Genomic DNA, 24,393 nt, shown 5'->3' with positions numbered 1-24,393 from the left:
TTGAATCAGTAAATAATATATAAACTATAAAGATGTATTTTGTGCTAAGTTAAAAGAAGAAAAAAGTACCTTTTTGTAAAAATATTTGGAGAGAAGGTCAAAATTTTAGAAGAAAAATTTTAATTTATTTTTGACAACATTTACAATGAGAAGCTTATTAAAAATTTAAGAACAACACTTATAAAGTGTAATATATAAATATAACAAATGTTGCTTGTTTAATTTACAAAAGCAACACTTTTTACTTGTACTTTAATTGATCAAAAAGGAATATTTATGGTGTGTTGTTAAAAAAGAGTTGCAACAGCTTTATTTTTATGTAACAAATATTAAGTGTTGTCTTTAGTTAGTTTAGATAACACTTTTTGAGTGTTATTTGCAGTATATATTACAATAGCTAAAAAATGTTGTAGTGATATTTTATATCCATGCTTGACTTGTCCCATATGCTAAATCTGCAAATAATACACAACAAAAAATAAGCAACTTATCATTAAAACTAAAAAATTATAATAATAGAAATTTCTTGATGATATTAAATACTATAGATATAAAAATAATAAATAGATCTAAAAAAAATTCTTCTAATGTGGCCATGGTATAGGACAATAGGATTCGATTGTAACAAGAGATATATTCAGAGACACAATCAATGCAAAAAATGGAAGCTTAGTTAATGTCATAAAGCCACAGTCCAAAATTTAATTAATTTATATATGTTCCTAACAACATATAAATGTCATGAAAGCAAATGAATGGATAGATTGAATGGGTATGGGTCTTCTCATAAAAGCTATTTTAACTAGGGTTAAGATTTTGGGTGGAAGCTGCAAATTCAAATGCAAATGCAATTTCTTATTCTAGTGACAGTCATTCCTTTGATCCAGACCTCCACTCAGTGCTTGAACTTGCCACTGAGTCAGAGTTGTGTGAGATTGAATCAATTCTTTTTGGCCCCAGGTGAGGTTAACTTCCTTTATTCTAATATTGCAAATCCATTGCTTTAGAAGGTGGAGACAGACAAACACAATGCACACAAAGTATATCCAAATCCAAAGCTACACCTATATATGTATTATTAAAAGTTATACTTGGTCATCATTTTGGAACACGAGTTGATGAGGAAGGACTATCGTTACCATTCGGACATTGCATATTATTTATATCATGTGTTGATTCCTTGGCTCGTAATAAAGACAGTGCTTCATCAATATTTGTGCTAAGAGAACTCCGTTGCAAGAGAAGTTTCACAAGATCCTCCAAACTTTGGACTTTGTCTTTTGTCTCATGAAGTTCAATTTTCATTGAACTTGTAGTCTCTGCATGTTGTTACTTAATTTTAGCAATCTCCCATTCTTTCTGCAGAGATGTTTTTGTGATTGTCCTCCCATAACATCGAACTCTTCCTGGTTGTTCTTTGCCAAATACTGCAGTAAATGCTTTCTTGGGAGTGTCTCTGGCTTTTTGATGGCCCTTAAGTTTATCCTATTAAAAAAAACATAACAAATTCACTAAGATATAATGAACACATACTAAAAGTATTCTCAATAATGATTTTATTAAATTTAAAATCATCTTAGAGTAGAGTTAAACGCCTTGAATTTTAGCTCAAGCATTTTGGCTCTACCTTCAAACAGAGGATTCTTTTTTCTAGCATTTAAATAAATATTTTTTTTTCTTTTTGGATTTTTCAGGCTGTGTAAAGTGTCCAGTATTTAGATATCCGTCATTAAAGCATGTTCCAAGTTTAGTTATTGACTATGTAGTATTTTTTCGATCCTTTCTGAGAAATCTGTATTATTCACTATACACACACACACACACACACAAGGTTTTTCGTTGCATCTTACTATGATTACATTTTCTATTTATCAGAAAAGGGAAAGAAAAAGCCACTTAATAAGTAAAAATTTCATTTAAGAGAAAGAATCTACTTCCCTAAAGAGACCTCAAAGGCCTGAATTGGAGGTATATATAAATATTTGGAAAAAGTAAAAGCAAAATAAATCAAATAATTCTCGGCATCCAAGCAACAAATTTAAGGTAGTTCTACTTCAAATTATTATGACTTACAATAACAGCTTGTGTTCCTGAATCAAGCTCTTTTCCTTTTCGTCCAGTTCGAGTTGCAACAAACACATCAACTTGTGATGGGTCTTCTTTGTTCTCATTCATTTCACGCTACAAGTAAGGGGAAGAGTATTAAAAATATCCAAAAATAATATTTATCTAGTTTTAAGATGGTCATTATGCAACAAGAAAAAACTTATAAAAAATCAAAATTATTTCCATTTTATTACGCACTCTTGCAAAACTGATAGGTCCCATTCGATGTTGATGTTGTTGCTTTTTACGATTTTCAGAATTTACACGAGATAGAGCTTATATCCAACAAAATTAAAGGGAATTATATGTAATAAACCAAAAGTATAAAAAAGACAAAGAAATAGAAATATTTATTCTACAACTCACCTTAACAGAAGGAATACTCCAATATGCAATTAACTTTTGAAATTGGACTTCTGGAATATCTGAAGGGAGATTTTTCAACATATCTATAATGTTGTTATATATCTCAAAATGCTTTTTCTTGATTCTTGTTTTGTAACCTTTCCAAGCTTCTCGAACACGAGTCATCACCCACTCTTTTCCCTCTTTTGGAAGAATGAACTTTGACTACGAAAAAGTACAAAACAAAAATTGTAAATGACAATTCAAGATAAAAGTATAAAACATGTCTCTAACTTCCATTAAAATCTTCAATAAAAAGTTAAAAAATTCAAGGATATTGATTTCAAGATATTGTAAGGCTGTTAAATAAAAATGTTAGTATAATATTTAAATTTTTGTCAATAGGACTAATTCTCCTCTTTAAATTTCTTAAATCTTATATTCAACTAATAGGATGTGATAATTTGAAAATTCTGGAACATAAAACAGCAGTTATATATTTTCACTAGGGGTGTTCATAAAAAAACCAAAATGTGGTTAACCGGTTAAAAAACCATAACCACATTTTGGTTAACCAGTTTAATGAAACAATTTAAAAATCATATCCATATTTTTTAGAATTGGTTAACCAAAACCAAATTAAAAGAAACCGGTTTTTAACCGGTTAACCAAAACCAAAACCAAATTAAAATCAAAACTTAATTTCAAAACCAAATTACATACTCTTTCTCTCTCTCTCTCACTCTCTCTCTCTCTCTCTCCCTCTCCCTTTCTCTCTCCCTCCCTCTCCCCCTTACTCCCTCTTTCTCTCTCTCCCTCCCTTCTTTCTCTCTCTCTCTCTCTCTCTCTCTCTCTCTCTCCTCTCTCCTCCTATCTCTCTTTTTCCTTACTCTCCCTCCTCTCTCTCTCTCTCATTTTCCTCTTTCTCCTCCTCTCCTTTTCTCTCTCCCTATCCTCTCTCTCTCTCTCTCTATTCTCTATCCCCTTCTCTCTCTCTTCTTTTCTCCCTATTTCTCTCCCTTTTCCCTCTCTCTCCCCTTTCCTTCCCCCCTCTCTCCCTTCTCTCTCTAATTCATTTTTCTCTTTATCTCCTCTCTCCTTTCCTTCTCTCTCCGCTTCTCTCTCTCTCTCTCTCTCTCTCTCCTTTTTTTCTCTTTCTCTCCTCCTCTCTCTCCCTATCTCTCTCTTTCCCTATCTTCCTCTCTTTCTCTCTCTCTCTCTCTCTCCCCTCTTCCTCCTCTCTCTCTCCCCTCCCTCTCTCTCTCTCTCTCTCTTTCTCTCTCTCTCCACCTCGTCTTTCTTTCTCTCCCTTGTCTCTCTATCCTTCTCTCCCTCTCTCTCCCCTTCCCTCTTTCTCTCTCTCCCTCTATTTTTCTCTCCTTCTCTCTCTATCTCTCTCTCCTTCTCTCCGCTCTATCACTTCCTCTCTCTCTCTTTCTTTGCCCTCTTTCTCCCCCTCCATTTTCTCTCTTCCTCTCTCCTCCCCTTTCTCTCTCTAATCATCTCTCCCCTCCTCTCTCTCTCTCTCTCTCCTCTCCTCTCCTTCTCTCTCTCTCTCTCTCTCTCCCATATCTCTCTACTTTCTCCTCTCTTTTCTCTTCTCTCTCTCTTTCTCTCTCTTTCTCTCTCTCTCCCCTCTCCTTCCTCTCTCTCTCTTTTTTCTTTTCTCTCTTTCTCTCTCTCGCTCATCTCTCTTTCCTTTTCTTCTTTCTCTCTCTCCTCCTCTTCCTCTCTTCATTTTCTCCCCTTCTCCTCTTTCTTTTCTTACTCTCTCTTTTCTCTTTCTCTCTCAACCTTCTCTCAATCTCTATCCCTCTTCTATCTCTTTTCTCCTCTTCTCTCTAAAGCGAGAGAGAAGAGAGAGAGGAGGCGAAGATAGAGGAGGAGAAAGAAAAAAGGAGAGAGATAAGAAGAGAGAAGAAGGATAAGAGAGAGAAGCAGAGAGAGAAAGAGAGAGGGAGAGAGAGAGGATGGGAGAGAGAAGGAGAGAGAGACAGAAAAAGAGAAGGAGAGAGAGAAAAGAGAAGAGGGGAGAGAGAAGAAGAGAGGGAGAGGAGGGAGAGAGAAGAGGGAGGGGAGAGAGAGGGAGAGAAGGATAGAGAGAACGAAAGGGGAGGGGAGAAAGAGGGGAAGGGGAAGGGGAGAGAGAGAGAGAGAGAGATAGATAGAGAGGAGGGGAGAGAGAGAAGAGAAAGAGAGGAAGAGAGAGAAAAATGGGAGAGAGAGAGAGAGAAAAGAAAGAGAAGAGGAGAGAGAGAGAAAGAGAAAAAATTATTTATAGAAAATATTGAAAAGAGATAAGAAAGAAAAAGGAACGAAAGCAATGGAAGGGACTTCATTATTTACAAATGTTACTCGTATCATTTAGAAAGAAAAAAATTAGATTAAAAAAATTCAATTAAAAAAAGGTTTAAAATTTTGGGTTTTTGTATGTAAAAATATTAATTTTTGTGTAAAAATCTATTTTTACATGTAAAAACCTATTTTTACATGTAAAAACCAATTTTATGGTATAAAAACCAATTTTTTAGTACAAAAACCGGTTTTTGGGACAAAAACCGGTTTTTTGTGTAAAAATTTGGGTTTTATATGTAAAAATATTAATTTTTGTGTAAAAATATATTTTTACATGTAAAAACCAATTTTATGGTACACAAAAACCGGTTTTTTGGTACAAAAACCGGTTTTTTGGTACAAAAACCGGTTTTTTTATATAAAAACTGGTTATTTTTTTAAAAACCGGTTTTTATTTTAATAACCGGTTAAAAACCGGTTTTGAAATTTACTAACCGGTTAATAACCGGTTTCATCATGTAAAACCAATTTGGTTAATTAACCAATACTATATTTTTGGTTAACCAAAAAACTGGTTTGGTTTTTGGATTAACCAAACCATGAACACCCCTAATTTTCACAAAACTGCAGCTAAGTCATACGAAATTGAAAAATTTTAGATCATAAAAAATAGATGAGAAATAAAACACTTACCTTAATATATTTCTATATGCGCTTTTTGACTTTGAGGGGCACATCTTTTTAATTAGTGTACATCAAGGTTATGAAATCACTATTCCTTCCCATTGTTCCAGTAAAGTAAGTTAAGTCCTTCACTCTTCTTGGAGTTGGTCCCACTGCTTGTCCTCCATAAAAAGTCACCTCTTCTCTTTCTTCCCAACTTCTTGCATAGATTTTAGCACACCTTGTTTTTTCTCGTGTCCTTCTAGTCTTTGGAGTATCTATAAATATGTGCAATTTAACCATTTAAACGAATTATATAGCTATACAGGCCAATGAATAAGTAAAATAATAATTATGTATAAAGTACAATACCTTCAACATTGTTAGTTTCCATAAGGTAATTGTCATCACCATGAAGAACTGCATCTTCATATTCACCAACATAGTCCTCATCATCCAAGAAATCATCATCATCATCATCTCCAACTTCATTAGCATTTGCTCCACTATGTTCTTCCTCTCCTTCCACATGAATCCCATTTGTCTCCAAAAATGTATCAAGTGTCATGGTTTGACAACTTGATTTTGTATTTATCTTCTTAAGATTTTGTTGCTTTTCCTGAATAGATTTTTCGTTTTTAGCACTTCGTTCAAAATTGTCATCTTCTCTTTCCAAATGAATCCCATGTGTCTCCAAAAATTTATCCATACCCATGGTTGGATGCTTTTTAAGATTTTATGGTTCTTCTTCACTAGCTCTAATTTTCTGGTTCGGCTTACTTTTCGTTCTTTTGGAAATTAGAATGTCTTTTTGAGTGCTTTGTTTAGAAGGCATAGGAGTCACTCTCTTTTGTCCATGACCACCAGCCACTGGTGTACGAAATTGACTCTGCAAACTTTTGCACAGATGAACCGGTAAGTGCATCGGGTCGTCCAAGTAATACCTCAGGTGAGTGAGGATCGAATCCCATAGAGATTATCGGATTGAGCAAGCAATGGCCATCTTGTGGATCTCAGTCAGGCGATTAGAAAGGATGGTTGGTTGGTTAAAAACACATAAAATAGAATAAGAAAAGAGTTACCGGATTGGTGTTAAATCAATGATAAGAGAGCGGTTGAGGCTTCGGAGATGCTTTCTCTTTCTGGATTAACTTTTCTCACTGTCTACTTCAACAATGGATGATTCATTCCATGGTAAGTTGTAAGTGATTAACGCCGAGGCTAGTGGTCATTAATCTCCTCTGCTTCAGATCAAACACCGGTGCTAATGGTCATCCAATTTGAATGAGGGTGAAGCTCTAGCAATTCAGTCCCTTGAAGATCATACTCGAAACGCCACAGATAAGGTTGGATCCTCCGAATCAGAGAATGAAGCTTTATGATCCTAGCTTATACCACAAAGGCCCTAATCGTCCCGTACCTCGGCTGAACAGATGTTCCCATGTCCCCAACAAAGTCGTGGATTAGCCATCTAAGACATGTATAATCAAGCTTATGGTTCAATACTATCCTGGTAAGGACTCGCAAGAACCCATGTAGAAAACGGGTTATACACTCGTTCCACCTAGTTTCATTTGATTGAAGAACGAAGATACATCTTAGAATGGAATCAAACACAGATTGAAATAGAAACAGTAATATTATTAATCCATGAGAATCAACAGAGCTCCTAACCTTAACCTAGGAGGTTTAGTTGCTCATGATTTATAGAGAAACAATAGTGAATTCGAAAATATGGCAAAAAAGTCCTAAACAAGGGTGATCCTTGTTCTATATATACTAATCTAGTAACTAAAGATTACAGAAATAAGACAGACTAGACTCTTGGTGTGAAAATCCACTTCTTGGGCCCATTTGGTACGTCTTTGGGCTGAGCTTTGAGTGAATCCACGTGCTGACACTCCCTTTGGGGCGTTGGATACTAGCCTTGCTCCCTTTTGGGCGTCCAACTCCAGGCTTGCTCTTTTTTGGGCGTTCAACTCCAGACAGGAGGCGTAAGATGGGCATTCCACGCCCATTTTAGACCATCATTTCTAGAGCAAAGTATAAAATATTATATATTTCTGGAAAGCCCTAGAAGTTAACTTTTCAAAGCTGTTGAGAATGCTATATTTGGAGCTCTATAGCTCTAGATATGCTCGTTTGAATGCTCAGAGGTCAGAATCTAACAACATATGCAGTCCTTTCTCAGCCTCTGAATCAGACTTTTCCAAAAATTGCCAGAATCACCTAAAAATCACATAAAATCATAGAAAAATCACAAAAACTCAAAGTAGCATCCAAAAAGTGATTTTTGTACTAAAACCTACTAAAACTTAATAAAACTTAACTAAACATACTGAAAACAATGAGAAAATGGTACTAACAAGTGTATAAAATATTTGCTCATCAGAACATCAAACTTAAACTGTTGCTTGTTGATAAATCCATATTTCATGAAATTTATTTGCTCTAATTGGGTGGATTTTATCAACTTTTCCTACACTTATTCAATGAAATAGCATGGTTTTGTAAATTCTCCCTAAATTATTCTTAAAAGTGAAAACATGCTTTTTAGGCCCTTATTTACAAAATTTTATTCACTTTAATTTCATTTGATGCCTTGATGTGTTTGTTGAGTGATTTCAGGCTTGTAAGGCAAAGATTGGATTGAAGGAATGAAGAAAAGGCATGTAAAAGTGGAGAATTCATGAAGAAATGGAGTTTGGAGCTTTTCAGCAAATGTGCATACGCACAGGTGGAAGCGTGCAGTTATGTGTACGCACAAATGGAAAAATCAGAAAGTTTGCGTACGCACACATCTATGCGTACACACAGGTGTCAACATGTGACCTCATTAATGCAATTTGCTGGCAGCGAAATTTTGGGCCTCAAGAACCCAATCCAACTCATTTCTAAAGCTATTTCAACCCTAATTCAAGAGGAGGCATGGGAGAGCAATTAGGTTTTAGTTTTTGTCATGTTGTAGGTCATTTTCTAGAGAGAGAAGCTCCCCCTTCTCTCTAGAATTAGTTTAGGTTTAGTTAATTTTCTCTTAGATTGATGCTTTAATTCTTGTCTTGATTTTGTTTCTTTACTGTTTTCTTCTTCTAGCTTCTTACTTCTTTTAGTTTTACTTGTTATTTCTTTTATTTGGTTATTTTATTATAAGGAACTCTTGTTAATTTGAATTTCTATTAATGCAATTTAATGTTTCTTTGTTTATTGTTATTTAATTGAGCTGTTATTATTATTTTCTTGCATTTGGTAGCCTTAGATTTTATTATTATGGCAATTTAATATGATTTTATTTTCATGCACACCAAGTGTTTGATAAAATGCTTGGTTATTTTTTGCCTAGTTTTTCTTCACTCTTTGCTTGGAATTGAGGACTTTGGTGACCCTTGAGTCATTGATGTCAATTCTTAATAGATATATTAGAGTAGTTAGTTGATTTAGTTTCCACTAACTCTATGTCTTCCATTAATAGAGTTGGCTAGGACTTGTGGATTGAATTCAATTATGCCTATTTGACTTATCCTCGATGTTAGGGTTGACTAAGTAGGATTAACTCTTCATAATCATCATATGTTTGTGGTCAATGGCTAGGATAGGTAACCTTGACTCTCAATCCTTGCCAAAAGGTTTCTTAGCATTTGAATTTCCCTTTTCTTGCTTTAATCATTTTCCATTTAATTTCTTACATGTTTGTTTACTTTCTTGCTATTTATATTTTTTGTCTCTTGCAATCTCAAAATCCCGTTTCCTCCATAGCCAATAATAGAATATTTCATTTGTAACTTGTAGGGAAGACGACCCGGGATTTAAAACTCCCAGTTAATTTTGTGTTGATTGTGACATCTTTAATTTAAACATTGATATTGGTCAATTGTTGGGCTTAGTACTATACTTGCAACGGAATTTAATTTGTGATTTTTGAATCGGCATAAATCCTCTTCATCAAGTTTTTGGTACCGTTGCCGGGGATTGCAATGTGTGTTTATTGTTGGCTATTGTAAATATGTTAATATATAAATAGCTTGCCTTTTGGTTATCTTTTGTTTTTGTTGATGGTTAGGATTGGGATCCCGGAGGACATTGAAAATTCAAGCATTGGTGGGGAGGTCAAGCACAAGCCACCAAAGCAAGGGCTCTCCCAATTGTCTAACTTAAAGACAATAAATAAAAGTGCTAGGTGCGAGACACCCTACCATGGTAATATCCTTCTAACCCTTTCTCTCTTTTTGATGTTGTTTCTTGAATATTTTCTTATCTTGCTTAGTTTAGTTTTGTTGCATTTTGATGTTAATTTAGTGTTTTTAATGGAATAATGTGTTTTTGAGATTTTAAAATATTTTGGGGTTGGAAATCTATTTTGGATGACATGTTTGATGCCTTAGAACTCTAAATTTTTTTTGAAAAAACAGAGCATGTGCGTGCGTACCCACCTGTGCGTACGCATACCTCCCCAAAAATTTGCATCTTGTGCATATGCACCCACCTATGTGTACGCACACTCATTAACACCCCCTCTATTCGGAGCGCTCGCACACCTTGTGCGTTCGCGTCCCCCTCTTTTTGCCTCTCGTGCGCACAGATGGCGAATTGGGTGTTAAATTTTGACGTTTCATATTCTCTAAAAAAAGAGAAAAAAAGAGCTTTCTATGCGTGCACACAGCCCTGTACGTACGCACACTCCTTATCACCCCTTCTACCCAGGGCGCTCGCACTAACTTGTGTGAGTGCCCTCTACCCTTTTTCCCATCTGTGCGTACGTACACCTTTGTACGCGCGCACAGCTCACTCTTAAAAGAAAAAAAAAATCCTAGTGTCCGCACGCACAACCGATTTTCACCTACTGCACAGAGCGCTCACACACGCTTGTGCATGCGCACACCCCCATTTTACACCTTTTGTGTGTGTGTACGACACGCTGTGCATACGCACTACTCTGTTTTTACACCACCCTACTTCTTTTCTCCTCTTCTCTCTATTTCTTCTCTTCTTCTCTCTTCTCCCCTCTTCTTTCCACTACAAGGAAGGCGGGAATTGGCGGCGGTTTTTTTATGAATTAGCGGCGGTTTTAAACCGCCGCAAAATCATTTTTCGGCGGTTAACCGGACCGCCACGAATATGGGTGTCGGGATTGGATTTGGCGGCGGTTTCCAGAAACCGCTGGCATAACCGCTGCTAAATCAAAATTTCGCAACACAACAATAGAAAACTGTTGCCGAATTCCACTGACACGATTTCCCTCATATTTACCGGCTGTTTCTTAACCGCCACAATTTTTTTCGATATGTATGACTGGCCGCATATTTAGCGGCGGTTTTAAAACGGCCGCTAAATGCTAATGTAGTTTCTGTCAGAGATGCCTGTGGTTACAAACTGCCGCCAGATATAATAGTTTCTACAATCATTGAACCAAAATAGAGGCGGTTTAAAACCGCCGCTATGTTAACAAAAATTAAAAAAAAATGAAAATTTGGGTCTTTCAAATTTACATGCCAAATTGGTTTAAAATATTATTCAATGATTTTTTTATATTTCTTCTTATATTTTTTATTATTTTAAAGATTGAATATTTTCAACCTTAGAATCTAAACTTGTATCAAAAACAAAATCGAGATATAAGCAAAACAAGAAATATATATGTCCATCAAAATACGAACAAAAAAAAACTCTTTCAAAGAGTTGCTCAGTCTAATTCAATAAAATGTTTGCTTCAATGCAACATATCTCCAATCCTAATATTCTAGTATTCACTCTATCATTCCACAAAACGCATCCCTACAGTGATGTCTAGTGGCAGCTCCTCACCCTGCCGTTGAAACAGATAAATCAGAGAACTCTCCATCGCCTTCATCTTTTTCTTCTCTGCTGTTGCCTCATCCTCCATCGCCTTCCTACTCTTCAACTTCTCCCCTTCCAGCTCTGCCTGCAGTTCAAGCAGCTTCCTCTGAGTCTCCTTTAATTGGACTCTATTGCCAGGCCCATGTGAATTTGGACCGAAGAATTGACTAGGAGTCGGTCCAAAACCCATACCACGTACTCTACCCGGTTTCTCTTTTCCAAAAACCTGAGAAATGAAATCATTTTGAGATAACACCCTAGATGACTCATCCTGTTGCTCAATCTCCTCAATTCGTTCCTACAGACATAAATTAGCAAATACAACAATTTTGTTGATAGGTCCATCTCATGTCAAGAACACACCAAATGATAACATAGGATGCCAACCACTATAACTAGTTGTAACGGATAAATGAAAATCAATCATTCAAATTCTATCCCAACTGTTTCCAAATTACGTCGAAGTTCAAAAAGTCTAGAAACATAACAGGTAAATTAGCAATAACAATTAAAGTAAGCTGGAATATGAATTGTAAAAGTCTCTTGGTCCATTTTAACATAGAGTATCAAACCATTCATCAAACAGGAACAAAAACAAAATAACATAGAAAAGTAGACTATTACCTTATTTGAGGTCATAACTTTATCGATCAATTATAAATAGTGGTACTTACACCGATTGCTCTTGCTTCATCATTCATATAGGAGCCGTCCTTTTTTTTTTGTTCATTGTGATCCATAGCTCCCCTCTTCCGACTATTCTCCCTTGTTGTTCCGACTGTATCAACAAATTTTATGCCATTACCGTTTTCCACACAATCAAAGCAACCTCAAGTCACGGAAATAGTCCAAAGAGTGAACAAAAAAAGTAAAGTACCTCTTCTTCGATCTGTCGTGCAAAGCTTTTCGAACCGCCAGTGTGGGTATATTGTTGTTTTGATCGATTCTTCGTATTTTTCTTGCACTTCTCCTATTGGTCCAGTAGAGACAAAAGGCAATTATAAGATGATTTAAAAAGACTCAATGCAACAATAATTTACATAAAAGTTGTGTACCAATGATATACTAGATTACCTTCATTTCAGGTTTGGCGCGATAGTCAAGGAACCATCTCCAATGCTCTCGATCGATTCCCGGTGGACGGTTCTCAATATCTTGTTCAGTCGTGCACGTTGGCTCGAAATAAGCATTATACAACCTCAGCCTTGTCTCCTTCCAAGACTTCCCCATACTTTTCAAGATATTTTTCTTGATAGTTCCTTCGCTATCTTCATCAATGTGGAAAATTTGCTATACAGATAACCAAAAATTTGTCACAAATTATAAAAATAAGCAGATGTATTTCAAAGGGGATATAAACTTTTACCTTCACACATTCGTTATAAACTTTGTCCTTAGTTGTAATCTTACGCCAGCATTCCTCACAGATAGGAAACTTTCCAAAGTCAGATCCTAGCAGACCAAGCACGCCACTCAACAGTCCAGCTTCGTTTCCAATGGCTTGCTTTGCATTGTTGAACCTGAGGACGATCTTTCTACCGTTAGGCTGTTCCATGGCCTCCCTCACGCTTAGTCTTGCCGGCTTGATTGTGCCATCGGAATCTATAAGCCAAACATAATACCTTATGTTTATCCGTAGTGGACAGCATGCGAGAATAATAAAACTTAACAAGAGTCTAAATCATGTTGAACACATCAAATTTATTAGCTAAATTACCGATTATCCTGACTTCCCAAAACTCTGTAGTCTTGCGTCCTTTGCGATTCTGAGCTCTAGAATTAACAAAGGACTCATCAGCTGCTTGATCAACAGAATCTACATCATTAGCATTATCTGCCGAGTTTACATGGCTTGACTCCGAGTTCTGAATGTTAGTTGTGCTCATTTGTGGAGCCGGCCTTGGTACACTACGCGGCGGAAGGAATGGACGTGAAGTTGGAGGGACACTATCACCACTCTTCTGGAGAACTTTAGAGTCATCACGGTGGGAAGCCGAGGCCGGAGGCGGGACCGGAGGTGGAGCCGTTTGTGGTTGCTGACATCCTGGTCCTATTTTCAGTTTTCTTGTGAAACGACCTTTTCTAGCCATCTTAAAAGGTATAGGGCGCCTATTTTAACCAAAAAAGAAATTAGAATCAAGAAGAGTCAAAGCACATTCATGCTATTTTGGTAAATTTGTTACAACCAAAATTGAAATATAACTCATTGACTAATTCATATAGAAAACACAAGTCTAAATATGGATATAATATTACATACATGTGGAGATATAATTTCTACCCAGGAATCTAAGATACTCCCAACCATTTCACGGGAAAAGATCCACATACATTCAAGAGTGTAGCACATGCAAACGGCAACTCCAAATTTGATACCGTGTTCCATATATAGCTTTGGGCTTCAAATATCACATACACTATATGCAATAATAATATAATTTTATTCAATCTCTCCTTTTAATGCCATGAACAGTCTAACGGTAATAAATGGTGTAGGTTAATATATTTATTTAAGGCTAAGTGACTAAATAATTTATATGAACATGTTGCACCAATCACACAGGGAATAGTTGAAATATATATAATGCAATGCGTATAGGTAGGTATCACCAAACTATTAACGCTATTGTAGACAACACTAATAAAGAACACCAAGCACAATTCAAAATTACATCCAAGTGGTTAATATATATGTGCCTTTTCAGGTACAGGTTTAAACAAGGAAGAGCCTATAAATTACTCATCCCCTCCCCCAATTTAATTAGCTCCTTGCATTAATTATTTCATGCATGTCCTCAAGTGTGAGCTATAATCATTGCAACGAGTATATGATACCAAAAAGGATGTTATTTTATAATAATTATCGAATGATGATCAAATTTGAACAGTAAGACAATAAGAAAACTATGATGCTCTGAGGATTACATATAAATATTAAGGATGAGATAAAGTAGGAAAGAAACAAACAATTGTATTGTAAATCTATGGAATTATGTAATTAAGCATGACAGCACATCAGCAAGCTAAGAATGTATTGAATCTTACTAAGTTTTGGGTGAAAATAAGACAAAACTATGCTAAACGGCCACGCTGGTGACTGCAAACGGGGGTAACATCTAATTAGAAGCTCTCATAAGTTCCTGAATTAGTCAATGCATTTTTAATACCAAGTCAAGTATACTTCTAAAAGATTGGTGCATTTTAAACTACCAAATCTAAAACCTGTATCCCCCTCCGATACACAAACTCCTAAGTCCCACTCCTCCGTTCCCAACTTTACATTGGATATACCTCTTTATAACATTTCTACTTCTACATCAAATTAATCCTTTTCAAGTGATGTTTGCATTTCAGTGGTACAAATTAGACAACCCAAATTAGCAAATACATAAAGCGGACATCAAGCTATGAATTTTAAATCAGGGAACTACAGAGCAGGTTATAATAGTGTAGCCTCAAGTCAGCAACAAACTGAATCAAAATAAATTCTCTTAATTCATTAAAATTCATAAGTCCTTATTGTATTACGAGGACTATACACCTTCATATTAACATTCTATTGTGTTCACCTCTTACCTAGAAGAAAATAGGCTTACGGTGAAAGGAACAAAACAAATTTCAATCATATTAAGAGTACCCACTGAAATCAACAATTTTAACATCACACATTTTATTGTTAGAAAGAGGGAGGGTTACCGTAGCAGAGACGTTGGGCCAACAGTAACTCGACCGGAAGATATCCACACGGGCGGAGAGACTTGAGCGACCGACAGCTTCTCGAAACTTAGGATCCGACGCGAGTTAGAATGATTTCTCATTGGAGCGCGAGATCTCAGAGCTTCTATGGGCTGGGGGTGCCTTCATTAAATGTTTTTGAGTTAGGGCTGGGTGTATAAGGATTGGGGAGCAGATGATATGACTGCCGCAGAGGCTGGGGTATGAAAATTTCAATCAAAGGAGTTCAATTAATTTGGTGGGTCTTTGAATTTGCCTAAAACCCAAATCCCTAACTTCTGACTTTTAAAGCAAATTTATTAATAAGATAAAATAAAGCATTAGTAACAAAATGCAATTGAAAAATGGACTATGTTAGCGATGACGCAAAATTGTTGGGTCGATATAATAATAATAATAATAATAATAATAATAATAATAATAATAATAATAATAATAATAATAATAATAATAATAATAATAATATTAGCACTTTTTTTAAACTGGCGTCTTCTGGATGTGCAGCTCATATCATCATCACGACCACTTCCTTCAATTATATCAGTTTTAGAGTGGGAAAAATTAGTTCCATTTCCATCTATTATGATAATCTTCCGAGTTAGAAGCACTTGATTAATATCGGGCAAAATGCAACTACGCTATTAGGAAGACGTAGAATGCTCACTAAGCTCAAGTTAACAACACTTACTCTTCTCAACCTCCATATTCTCATGATAAGGATTAAACACAAGACTAGCCGTAGATTAAAAACTTTAAACACCAGCGAATGAAATATGTATAAAAGTAGACTCGATGGCCTTCATTATGGCATAGAATAGTGGTAAATCCAATTCATTAATTAATCGACTCTAAAAAATAATAACTGTACCAATCTTGACTAAATATCGAATTTCCCAAGTTCTCTAACATGATAATACTGTCCAACAAGAACAATCTCAATATAACAATCTGAGAAGTTATAAAGTCACGACAAAACCAATGAACAAGGTTCGACTTTTCTAAATAACCTTAATTGAAAATCTTCAAATAACCTAAAGCATTGTCCTCACGGATTCAAGTACCATGTTGCCCAATTAGCCAAGTGCAATGCATTCTTCTTTCCAGGAGACATTCTACTGTAAGGATATCATTCTCATCTGGCGTTTTGTTGAGGTTATATGACAACATGGAGCAATTTTGTCCTGCAGAAGTGGCCTCATCAGACCCATCAGAGGAGACAACATCCTCTTTCTCTATCAAATCTGGAACCACCTCTCCTGGTTCTTCGAATGCCTCTTGGATCTTTGGTCGAGATAACCCTGAGAGTCCAGCATCATATCCAAACATAAAGGAACAATTAATACATTAGAGTGTGACATACAATCCTATTATATTACCATTGCATATATAATGTATTTCTTACTATCCCATAGTCGTTCAAGGCCATGTTCTATGAGCTTGAATTTCTCCCGTGATGCAACATCCAGTTCAATGACCAAAGTATTTCATAGCGTGTCTGTACAAAGTATTTATTATTAATACTATAAATAAGAAGCAGAAGAAAAAGGAAAGCACACAGAGACCAATTATCAATCAAAAAGATAATAAGGACAATAAGATCTTGCTCATAATTCTTATCACTGGCATCAACAAAAAATTCTGATCTTATTCAAAATCCACCATAAACTCTCTCTCAAGTCTTAAATTCTTATCACAAGCTTCAAGCAATGAAAGAAGACCACGAGTTTTTTTTATGAGAAATAAGACCATGCATTGGTCTTAACTTACCCGAATCCCATTTTTATAGGTTCCAACTTGCAAGTGGCTCTCTGTAGTGAATCGTGCACCTAAACTCCATAAAGAAATACAAATATAGATTGGTGGCAAATGGGTGTCTCCGAATTTGTAGTCCAATAATTCTTTCCTCTACCACTATAATTATTTTATCAACTACACTTTTCAAAGGCTGGCCTCTTAAACAACTCAATCTTAAGAAAGCATTCTTAAATGGGGTTTTTAACTGAGATTGTATTATGATCCAAGTATCCATCCACCTGGATTTATCCGAAGGGCTAGTTTGTTAAAATAATATCTTGACATTGAAGACATTTTGTTTTAGATATGCTTCTAAGAAAGTCGTATTATAGTTTCCATATCCTGTCATCTACCGTGTAAGTGCAAATAATTGGTCCAGTGAAAAAGAGCATAAAAACTAGGATTAAAAAAGGCAGGCCTATGAGTGCAATAGTTTTTTTACCTAGAAAAAAAAAAGAGGAGAGACGAACATGAAAATTTAAACTCTGAAATATGTATTCTGGAAGATTTCTATAATTCTATCTTGTATCTTTAATCCAAACCATAGTTATCATTTTGAGGATTTAGTATTTTGTTTCACTAACTGAATCAAATCTTAAATAGTATTGTGTCTACTCATACCCTAATTTGAATAATGTTTTCTGATTTGTAATATATTATCATGCAAAAGAGCCAATGAGCTTGTTTATATGAAGTCTGATATCATATTAACTTAAGCTTGTTTAAGTGAAGTTCATATTTTATTTAATGAAAAATATTAAATGAATCATGCATAATATTTTGTAACTAAATTAGAATGATGCAATGACTACATCATAAGTACCTACATCAATTATCATTCTTCACCTACTAAGATAGCACCCATGAAGAGTTCCAAAACTATAAGCAACAAGCTACTTGAATGATAAAATAAAATAAAATCATCAAATATAATATTTTTGGCAACTGAGATGAAATTGTGACAAATCAGCAACTAAAATAATAATTAAAAAAAAAGAGGGGGTGGAGGAGAGAATATCATTTAGTAATTGTTATAGAATGTATATTAGCCGTTCAATTGTTGAATTATATATTAATATTTTGACTATTATATTCATTTTCTGTTAAAGAAAAGAAAGTATGGACGTTGCTAAAATATTATGCAATTAACTTTGATTTTTTTTATCTAATTTTTGAAATACCTTGTTGGATTGAACTATTGAATTATTGCAAAATGTTTAAATGCAATCTATATCATATTACTTTTTTTTAATTAAATAGTGTTTTTTTTTGTGAAAAATAAAAAATATTGAATTTCAATTAAGATTGAAATGTGTTATAATTAACCTCTAAGCCAATTAATTTCGAATTAATGATCTTATTTGGCTTATGACAAAATTGCACTATTGAAATTTCCAAGCAATATGAGTTCTTTAATTCAATCCCAATCAAATATCATAATTTAGAAACAACAATGCAAAAAACATCATTATTATTGTCTCCTATACCACCTAATTGCTTCCAATGCAATCAATGGCATAGAGCACTAAAAATGTAACAAAAGATTAAAAAAAAAGCATAGCTTTACCAATAAATTTTGTTGATCTTTTTTTGTTTCTCCCCTTAGCATAGTGAGTCACTCATGCAAACAAAACCACGTGTACTTGTTTTATATGCTAAGCATGCATAGTAGAGCAAATCATGAGGCTACCAACAGTGCATCAGAGTTTTAGTCTTGCCAACTTCTTTTTCCATGTTCACATTAGGTATTTTCATTACATCTACACCTCTCTAAGTTCTAAATCTTTCTAATAAAATGAGACATCTTATTATTATAGTTTATATCAGTCGCAATCCCTTCTTATTATTTTTCCTTTTCCTTGCTACAGAATGATCAATTCTAATCCTCAGTAAGGCTAAAGAGGAATAGTACAATAATAATAAATCAAGATCAACATATACATATATAATAAGATAGTTTCAAGAAAAATAACCTTGTTTGGATTGTGCTCTGGAAGCTTCTCTGCTGCAAATAAACCAAATTTTCTGATATAGAGCAAGTGTAATGAATGAGCCTTCACAAAATCAATGATTCAGACACAATAAACCAAATTTTTTGATAATGCAGCCATCTCAGGAACTAGGCAGCAAGGATAATTGTAAATTGTACAATGACATGTATATGCTTCAAAGAGATTCAACTAAGCAAGCAGGTACAAAATTGAGTACTGATAAAAAATAAGGGCTTATTAAGGGTTGTTAGGGATTTATTTATTTAGTTAGTAGTTAGTAATATATAAGGGCATTAGTGAACTAACAGATTATGAATTCTATGAATTCCTATGGAGTTGGCTTGGTACTTGACTCAAAAATGTTGTATCACTCTGATCGTGCTGGTATTAATATCAACAAGATTTGACTAGCACTGATGTAATCTAGTAGGACAAAACTTTGATGTTGATTTTTGATGGCTATAGTCTCCATTGAATTTATTTCAATAAGATTGATTTGAATGAGTGCACCATTGGAGATTAATGATATGTAGCTCTGGTATTTTTGAACTGTGAAGTTATCTATCTAAAATAATTTCTGCTCATGGTTGTAGATTTGATGAGTTCTGAAATTTACAATTTTATTAATGTGACAACTTAGAAGTTATAATATATATATATATTATAATAGTTATATATATACATTGCTAGTTACAACTGAGTGGAATTCTATTACATTTAGCACCTCTAACTTTAACTTGGCATGCAGTGCACATTCTGTGGCAGGGATGGTATAATGGCAATGATTGAAGGAAGATGCCAACCTCTTACTCATTTACAAAGTCAGTCAGGGAAGTATGTAAACTAACTATTATAGTTCAGTCTTGCTGATGTATAATCTAACTACTATAATTAGCTCATATAGCTTCTCTCTAACATGGTAAAATTAAACATTATCAGGTTTTATGTTTACTATTGAAAACTAGATATACATTATCCCTTATGCTTGAAAATTACTTAAGAACTCAAAACTTGCATGAATATTAATTTTTGTGCTGAAACAGGGTTAATATTAACTCAAATTTTTCCATGTTTAGGTTCTAATTAAGTGATGTTAATATTAACTTGACCTTTTTCCATGTTTAGGTTCTAATTAAACAAGGCATGCTCTGTTAGGGAGACAAGGTTGCATTACAATCTGCTAATTCATCTAACTCAATTAACTATCTAGCCATTCAACACTCACGTGTTCAATTGGTTAAAATTATGATAGAAGCGGAATCTTTGATTAGCCAGCTAAGCTTGCTCTTATGGGACCAAGTCACATGAATCAAATCCCTAACCCTAAACAGCAGCAGTTAACCCCAATTAATAGAAGATATGGACCAATTCCTGTTCAAAATTCCAAACTAAGAGTGAAAACACTAAGGAAAGCTCAAATTGTTAGAACTAACAAGGGACAAGGAGAGGCCGCGATAGCTCAAGATGGCGAACGGTGGAGGGTGGCTCAACAGTGTCATGCACGACCAAGGTGATGGGAGAAGCGTGTATGGGAGCTGCGCGACTCCACAACCCAGACAGAGGCGCAGGGTGTTGCAGATCTTATGGATTTCGCACACCCTGGACAAGGGAGTATGGGTTTCCAGAACTGTGGCTGAGGCAAAAGCTCGATGGCGGCCAGAGGACCCAGGATTAGCAGCAGTGGCACAGTGGATCAGCGACGGCAGTGTTCGCGTACTTCCAAGGAGGTTTTGCGGGGTTCTGCTTGACTTGGGGAAGATTCAATTAGAATTTATAGGATAAATTAAAAAGGGGGGTAAAACAGAATTTGAGTTAAGAGATCCTTACCTACCGGCGTTTAACTACGGAATCGCCGCTGTTGTGGCGGCACACGAAGAGAGCATTCATCCGCACCACTGCTTTGCGGTGGCAAGGTGAAACGCCGCCAATTATTTGCCGCTATGTTCCGTTCCTGGTGTAGTGTTCTCTTCTTCAATCATCACCCACCACTATCATTCGTCACCCACCATACTCTCCTTTAGTTAGTTAGTTAGTTGGTTATTTAGTTAGTTAGTTATTTACTATTTTGGTGCTAAGTGTTGGATGATTGAGTTAATTTGTTGATTCTGTTGAGACATTGCTGCTGAATTATTGATATTTTTATTGCTATTTATTATTGGATATCTTCGTTGAGGTCATACTTTGTTGCTTGGTATTGAGTTTTGAATATTGAATATTTGCACATACTAAGTACTTATGACATTGCCTTCATGAATATTTTTGGATTTCTAAATTGCATGTTGTAGCTAGCCACCATGTAATTCGATTCCATTATATATCATTAGGCAATTTGTTTTTAGTTGATACATTTTTTGATAGGTGATACTTGTTATGATTGATTTTTATTTAAGTCACCTAGTTGATGCATTGAAATTAAGGAATTGTGAAATTGGATCATAAGCTTACCTAGTGACATTTTTTGAGCTTTTTAAGCTCTGTGGACTAGGCTTGCCATGTTTTTTCACTTCATGTCATTTAGGTGTTGCAAACAAACTTTCCTCTATCATCTATTTCACAATTGCTTGATTCTTGCTTGAATGCTCTTGTGCTTCTTCATTACTTGTTTGTTTATGTTAACCTACAAGCTTTCTTTAAAGTATTTCAAGCACACTAGAATGAGTGAAGTGCATGTTTCTTTTGTGTAATTGTGACATAACTTTTTATGCTAGTGTGTGTGTTCTAAATCGCGCAACTTAGAATTCACACACTTGTTTCCTTCATGTCATAAATGTATTCACTCACTTCATTTTAGTGATTCTCACCTCATTCCAACAATCTTTGCTTCCTTGCTTTTGCATCCACTCATCTTACTATCCTATTTTCTATTTTTCATGGATGAGTCACCATAAGCAACAAGGAAAGCGGGAGAAAGAACACGCAGTAGCCGATTGATCCACCAGCTGAAGGTGGCAATCTGAAGTCGCCATACCCCCCTTGCTCACCGTTGAATGCATGGAGGACCGTGCAACCCTTTAAGTGTGGGGAGGTCGTCACTGATCAGCAATCTTGGGTGACAAATTCTAATTCCAAATACTTGCATATTTTATTTTTCTTAGTTTGTATATACTTTAGATCTTTAATTGTATTTTTTTCTTAGTTTATTGCATTTCGTTAATAAGCTTAGTTAAAATAATGAAATTCTCCAAGAAAAACATTCTTAGTAGGGCACTGATATACTAATTGTTTTGAGTTGGTATTTGTTTTTATTGAAACTTGCTTGAAATATATTATGGAACACATTTTTGGGCTAAGAACACATAAGCATGTGAGTTTTGAGCCTAATTGTGTGGTTACTTCATATAACCACTATTTTCATTCTTGTGTGTATTATTCTCTTTTTATGATTGCAATCTTTGATTTTTTTGATTCTTTATGTCCATTGTTTGATATATAAATATGATTGAGGCCATCACTTTATTTAGCTCACTTACCCAAATAGCCTACCCTTTTATCTTCCTTTGTTAACCAACTTTGAGCCTATTTTAATCCCCTTTTGTTCTTAATTTTAGCACATCATTAACCCTAAGTGAAAAACAATAAATATTCCTTATTTGGATCTTTGATTAGCTTAGGCTAGTGAGAGTGTGTATCATCTAAGTGTGGAAAAGTTTGGGAACTTTGGTTGAGGTAAAAGTAGATGTTTGTACTTTTGTTGAAAATCTTCGAGATTGGGTACATACTCATGCATCAAATGCTTAAACCATATGCATTGATACTTTTGTATATATTTTAGTTTGAAGAAAAAATAATGAAATGAAAATGAGAAAAAAAATAGAAAAAGAAAGCAATAAAAAGGGGGACAAAATGCCCCAAAGTAGAATAATAATAATAATGCATATGGAATGTGAATTGAAGAGAATGCATGAGTGTGTAAGAAAAGTGAGGAATGGGTCATTAGGTTTACTTTGAGTTGTATAGGTTGTTATATATGTTAGTGAGAGCTTAGACTAATCAAAGAGGCAAATTTCAAGCTCACTTGACCATATGCATCCTTACCTTTACCATAACCCCATTACAACCATGAAAAGTCCTCATGATACTTGTATTCATGCATTGAATAATTGTTGATTGTTAGATAAAAAACAAATCTTAGAAAGCTTGATTAGAAGAGAATTGAGTGAATCAACCCTAAACACTTGAGCGATTAGAGTGTATACACATCCGGTGAGGGGTTCGATTGCTCAAATTCTATGTTTCCACTTATTATTATTGCTTATCTTGCAAGTTGTTAAACTCTTTTCAATAACTCAATTCAATTGTGGATTTGACTTGATTGAAATTGCTTTAGCCCTTATGTTTATATATGTATTATTGGAAATTGATTCATTTTGACTAAGTAGTTGCATTCATTTAGATAGACTGCATATAGGTAGTTTTCTTGCATTGAATAAATGTAATACCCCTTGTTTCTTTCTTGAGTTTAGCATGAGGACATGCTATTTTTTAAGTGTGGGGATGTGATAAATCCACATTTTATGGTATTAATTTGCTCTAATTAGGTGGATTTTATCAACTTTTCCTATACTATTCAATGAAATAGCATAGTTTTGTAAATTCTTCCTAAATTATGTTTAAAGTGAAAACATACTTTTTAGGCCCTTATTTGCTAAATTTTATTCACTTTAATTCTATTTGATGCCTTGATGTGTTTGTTGAGTGATTTTAGGCTTGTAAGGCAAATATTCGATTGAAGGAATGAAGAAAAAGCATGTAAAAGTGGAGAATTTATGAAGAAATAGAGTTTGGAGCTTTTCAACAAGTGTGCGAACGCACAACCCTTTGTGCGTACACACAAATGGAAAAATCAGAAAGTGTGCGTACTGATGAGCAGATATTACATACGCTTTTTGGGGATATTTTCGTATAATTTTTAGTAGAATCTAGCTACTTTTTAGTATATTTTTATTAGTTTTTATGCAAAAATCACATTTCTGGACTTTACTATGAGTTTGTGTGTTTTTTTGTGATTTCAGGTATTTTCTGGCTGAAATTGAGGGACCTGAGCAAAAATCTAATTCACAGGCTGAAAAAGGACTGCAGATGCTGTTGGATTTTGACCTCCCTGCACTTGAAATGGATTTTCTGGAGCTACAGAAGCTTAATTGGCGCGCTCTCAATTGCGTTGGAAAGCAGACATCCAGGGCTTTCCAGCAATATATAATAGTCCATACTTTGCCCAAGTTTTGACGACGCAAATTGGCGTTTAACGCTAAGTCTTTAGCCTATTCTGGCGTTACACGCCAGAAACATGTTGCAAACCAGAGTTAAACGCCAAAAACAGGATACAACCTAGTGTTTAACTCCAAAAAAAGTCTCTACACATGAAAGCTTCAATGCTTAGCCTAAGCACACACCAAGTGGGCCCCGGAAGTGGATTTCTGCACTATCTATCTTAGTTTACTCAATTTCTGTAAACCTAGGTCACTAGCTTAATATAAAAACTACTTTTAGAGATTTATTTGGCATCTCATGACATTTTTCATGTTTTACATTGTATCTCTACACTATGAGTCTCTAAACTCCATGATTGGGGGTGAAGAGCTCTGCTGTGTCTCGATGAATTAATGCAATTACTTCTATTTTCTATTCAACA

The 24,393-nt window shown here is 35.0% G+C and overlaps 2 protein-coding genes across 5 annotated transcripts; both read right to left on the bottom strand.

Annotated features, from left to right (window-relative positions):
- Positions 1-747: 747 nt before the first annotated feature.
- LOC112750493 (uncharacterized) lies at positions 748-10,598 on the bottom strand. Of its 2 annotated transcripts, none has more exons than XM_029293194.2 (5): positions 5,782-10,598; positions 5,440-5,687; positions 2,473-2,676; positions 2,074-2,181; positions 748-1,485 (listed from the first exon to the last, which is right to left on the bottom strand). In XM_029293194.2, the coding sequence occupies exons 3-5, from the start codon at positions 2,635-2,637 to the stop codon at positions 1,330-1,332; spliced, it is 429 nt and encodes a 142-aa protein (XP_029149027.1). In that variant the 5' UTR covers positions 2,638-2,676; positions 5,440-5,687; positions 5,782-10,598; the 3' UTR covers positions 748-1,329. Both variants share the same exon structure in this region; 1 of them encodes a protein (XP_029149027.1).
- Positions 10,599-11,019: 421 nt separating this feature from the next.
- LOC112750492 (uncharacterized) lies at positions 11,020-15,343 on the bottom strand. 3 transcript variants are annotated; one of them, XR_003175861.3, is made up of 7 exons: positions 14,938-15,332; positions 12,959-13,350; positions 12,608-12,843; positions 12,316-12,531; positions 12,119-12,211; positions 11,866-12,019; positions 11,020-11,539 (listed from the first exon to the last, which is right to left on the bottom strand). XR_003175861.3 is itself a non-coding variant. In XM_025799237.3 (7 exons), the coding sequence occupies exons 1-6, from the start codon at positions 15,057-15,059 to the stop codon at positions 11,939-11,941; spliced, it is 1,140 nt and encodes a 379-aa protein (XP_025655022.1). In that variant the 5' UTR covers positions 15,060-15,343; the 3' UTR covers positions 11,020-11,539; positions 11,916-11,938. The 3 variants fall into 3 exon arrangements, 2 of the variants coding, with proteins under 2 accessions (XP_025655022.1, XP_025655023.1); XM_025799237.3 differs by having other exon boundaries at positions 11,916-12,019; positions 14,938-15,343; XM_025799238.3 differs by having other exon boundaries at positions 11,020-11,467; positions 11,916-12,019.
- Between the last annotated feature and the right edge of the window lie 9,050 nt (positions 15,344-24,393).

The sequence above is a fragment of the Arachis hypogaea genome, chromosome 15 (genome assembly GCF_003086295.3).
Source record: "Arachis hypogaea cultivar Tifrunner chromosome 15, arahy.Tifrunner.gnm2.J5K5, whole genome shotgun sequence".
Lineage (NCBI taxonomy): Eukaryota > Viridiplantae > Streptophyta > Magnoliopsida > Fabales > Fabaceae > Arachis > Arachis hypogaea.
This window is presented reverse-complemented; position numbering and strand designations above follow the sequence as displayed.

Excerpts from the sequence above, each read along its gene's own strand:
- LOC112750493 (XM_029293194.2), bottom strand. The coding sequence starts at position 2,637 with ATGACTCGTGTTCGAGAAGCTTGGAAAGGTTACAAAACAAGAATCAAG. Across the intron at positions 2,182-2,472 it reads GGAGTATTCCTTCTGTTAAG|CGTGAAATGAATGAGAACAA; the intron begins GTGAGTTGTAGA and ends CCTTACTTGTAG. Across the intron at positions 1,486-2,073 it reads CAGGAACACAAGCTGTTATT|GATAAACTTAAGGGCCATCA; the intron begins GTAAGTCATAAT and ends TTTTTTTAATAG.
- LOC112750492 (XM_025799237.3), bottom strand. The coding sequence starts at position 15,059 with ATGAGAAATCATTCTAACTCGCGTCGGATCCTAAGTTTCGAGAAGCTG. Across the intron at positions 12,844-12,958 it reads TTGGGAAGTCAGGATAATCG|ATTCCGATGGCACAATCAAG; the intron begins GTAATTTAGCTA and ends TTTGGCTTATAG. Across the intron at positions 12,020-12,118 it reads CACGACAGATCGAAGAAGAG|TCGGAACAACAAGGGAGAAT; the intron begins GTACTTTACTTT and ends TTGTTGATACAG.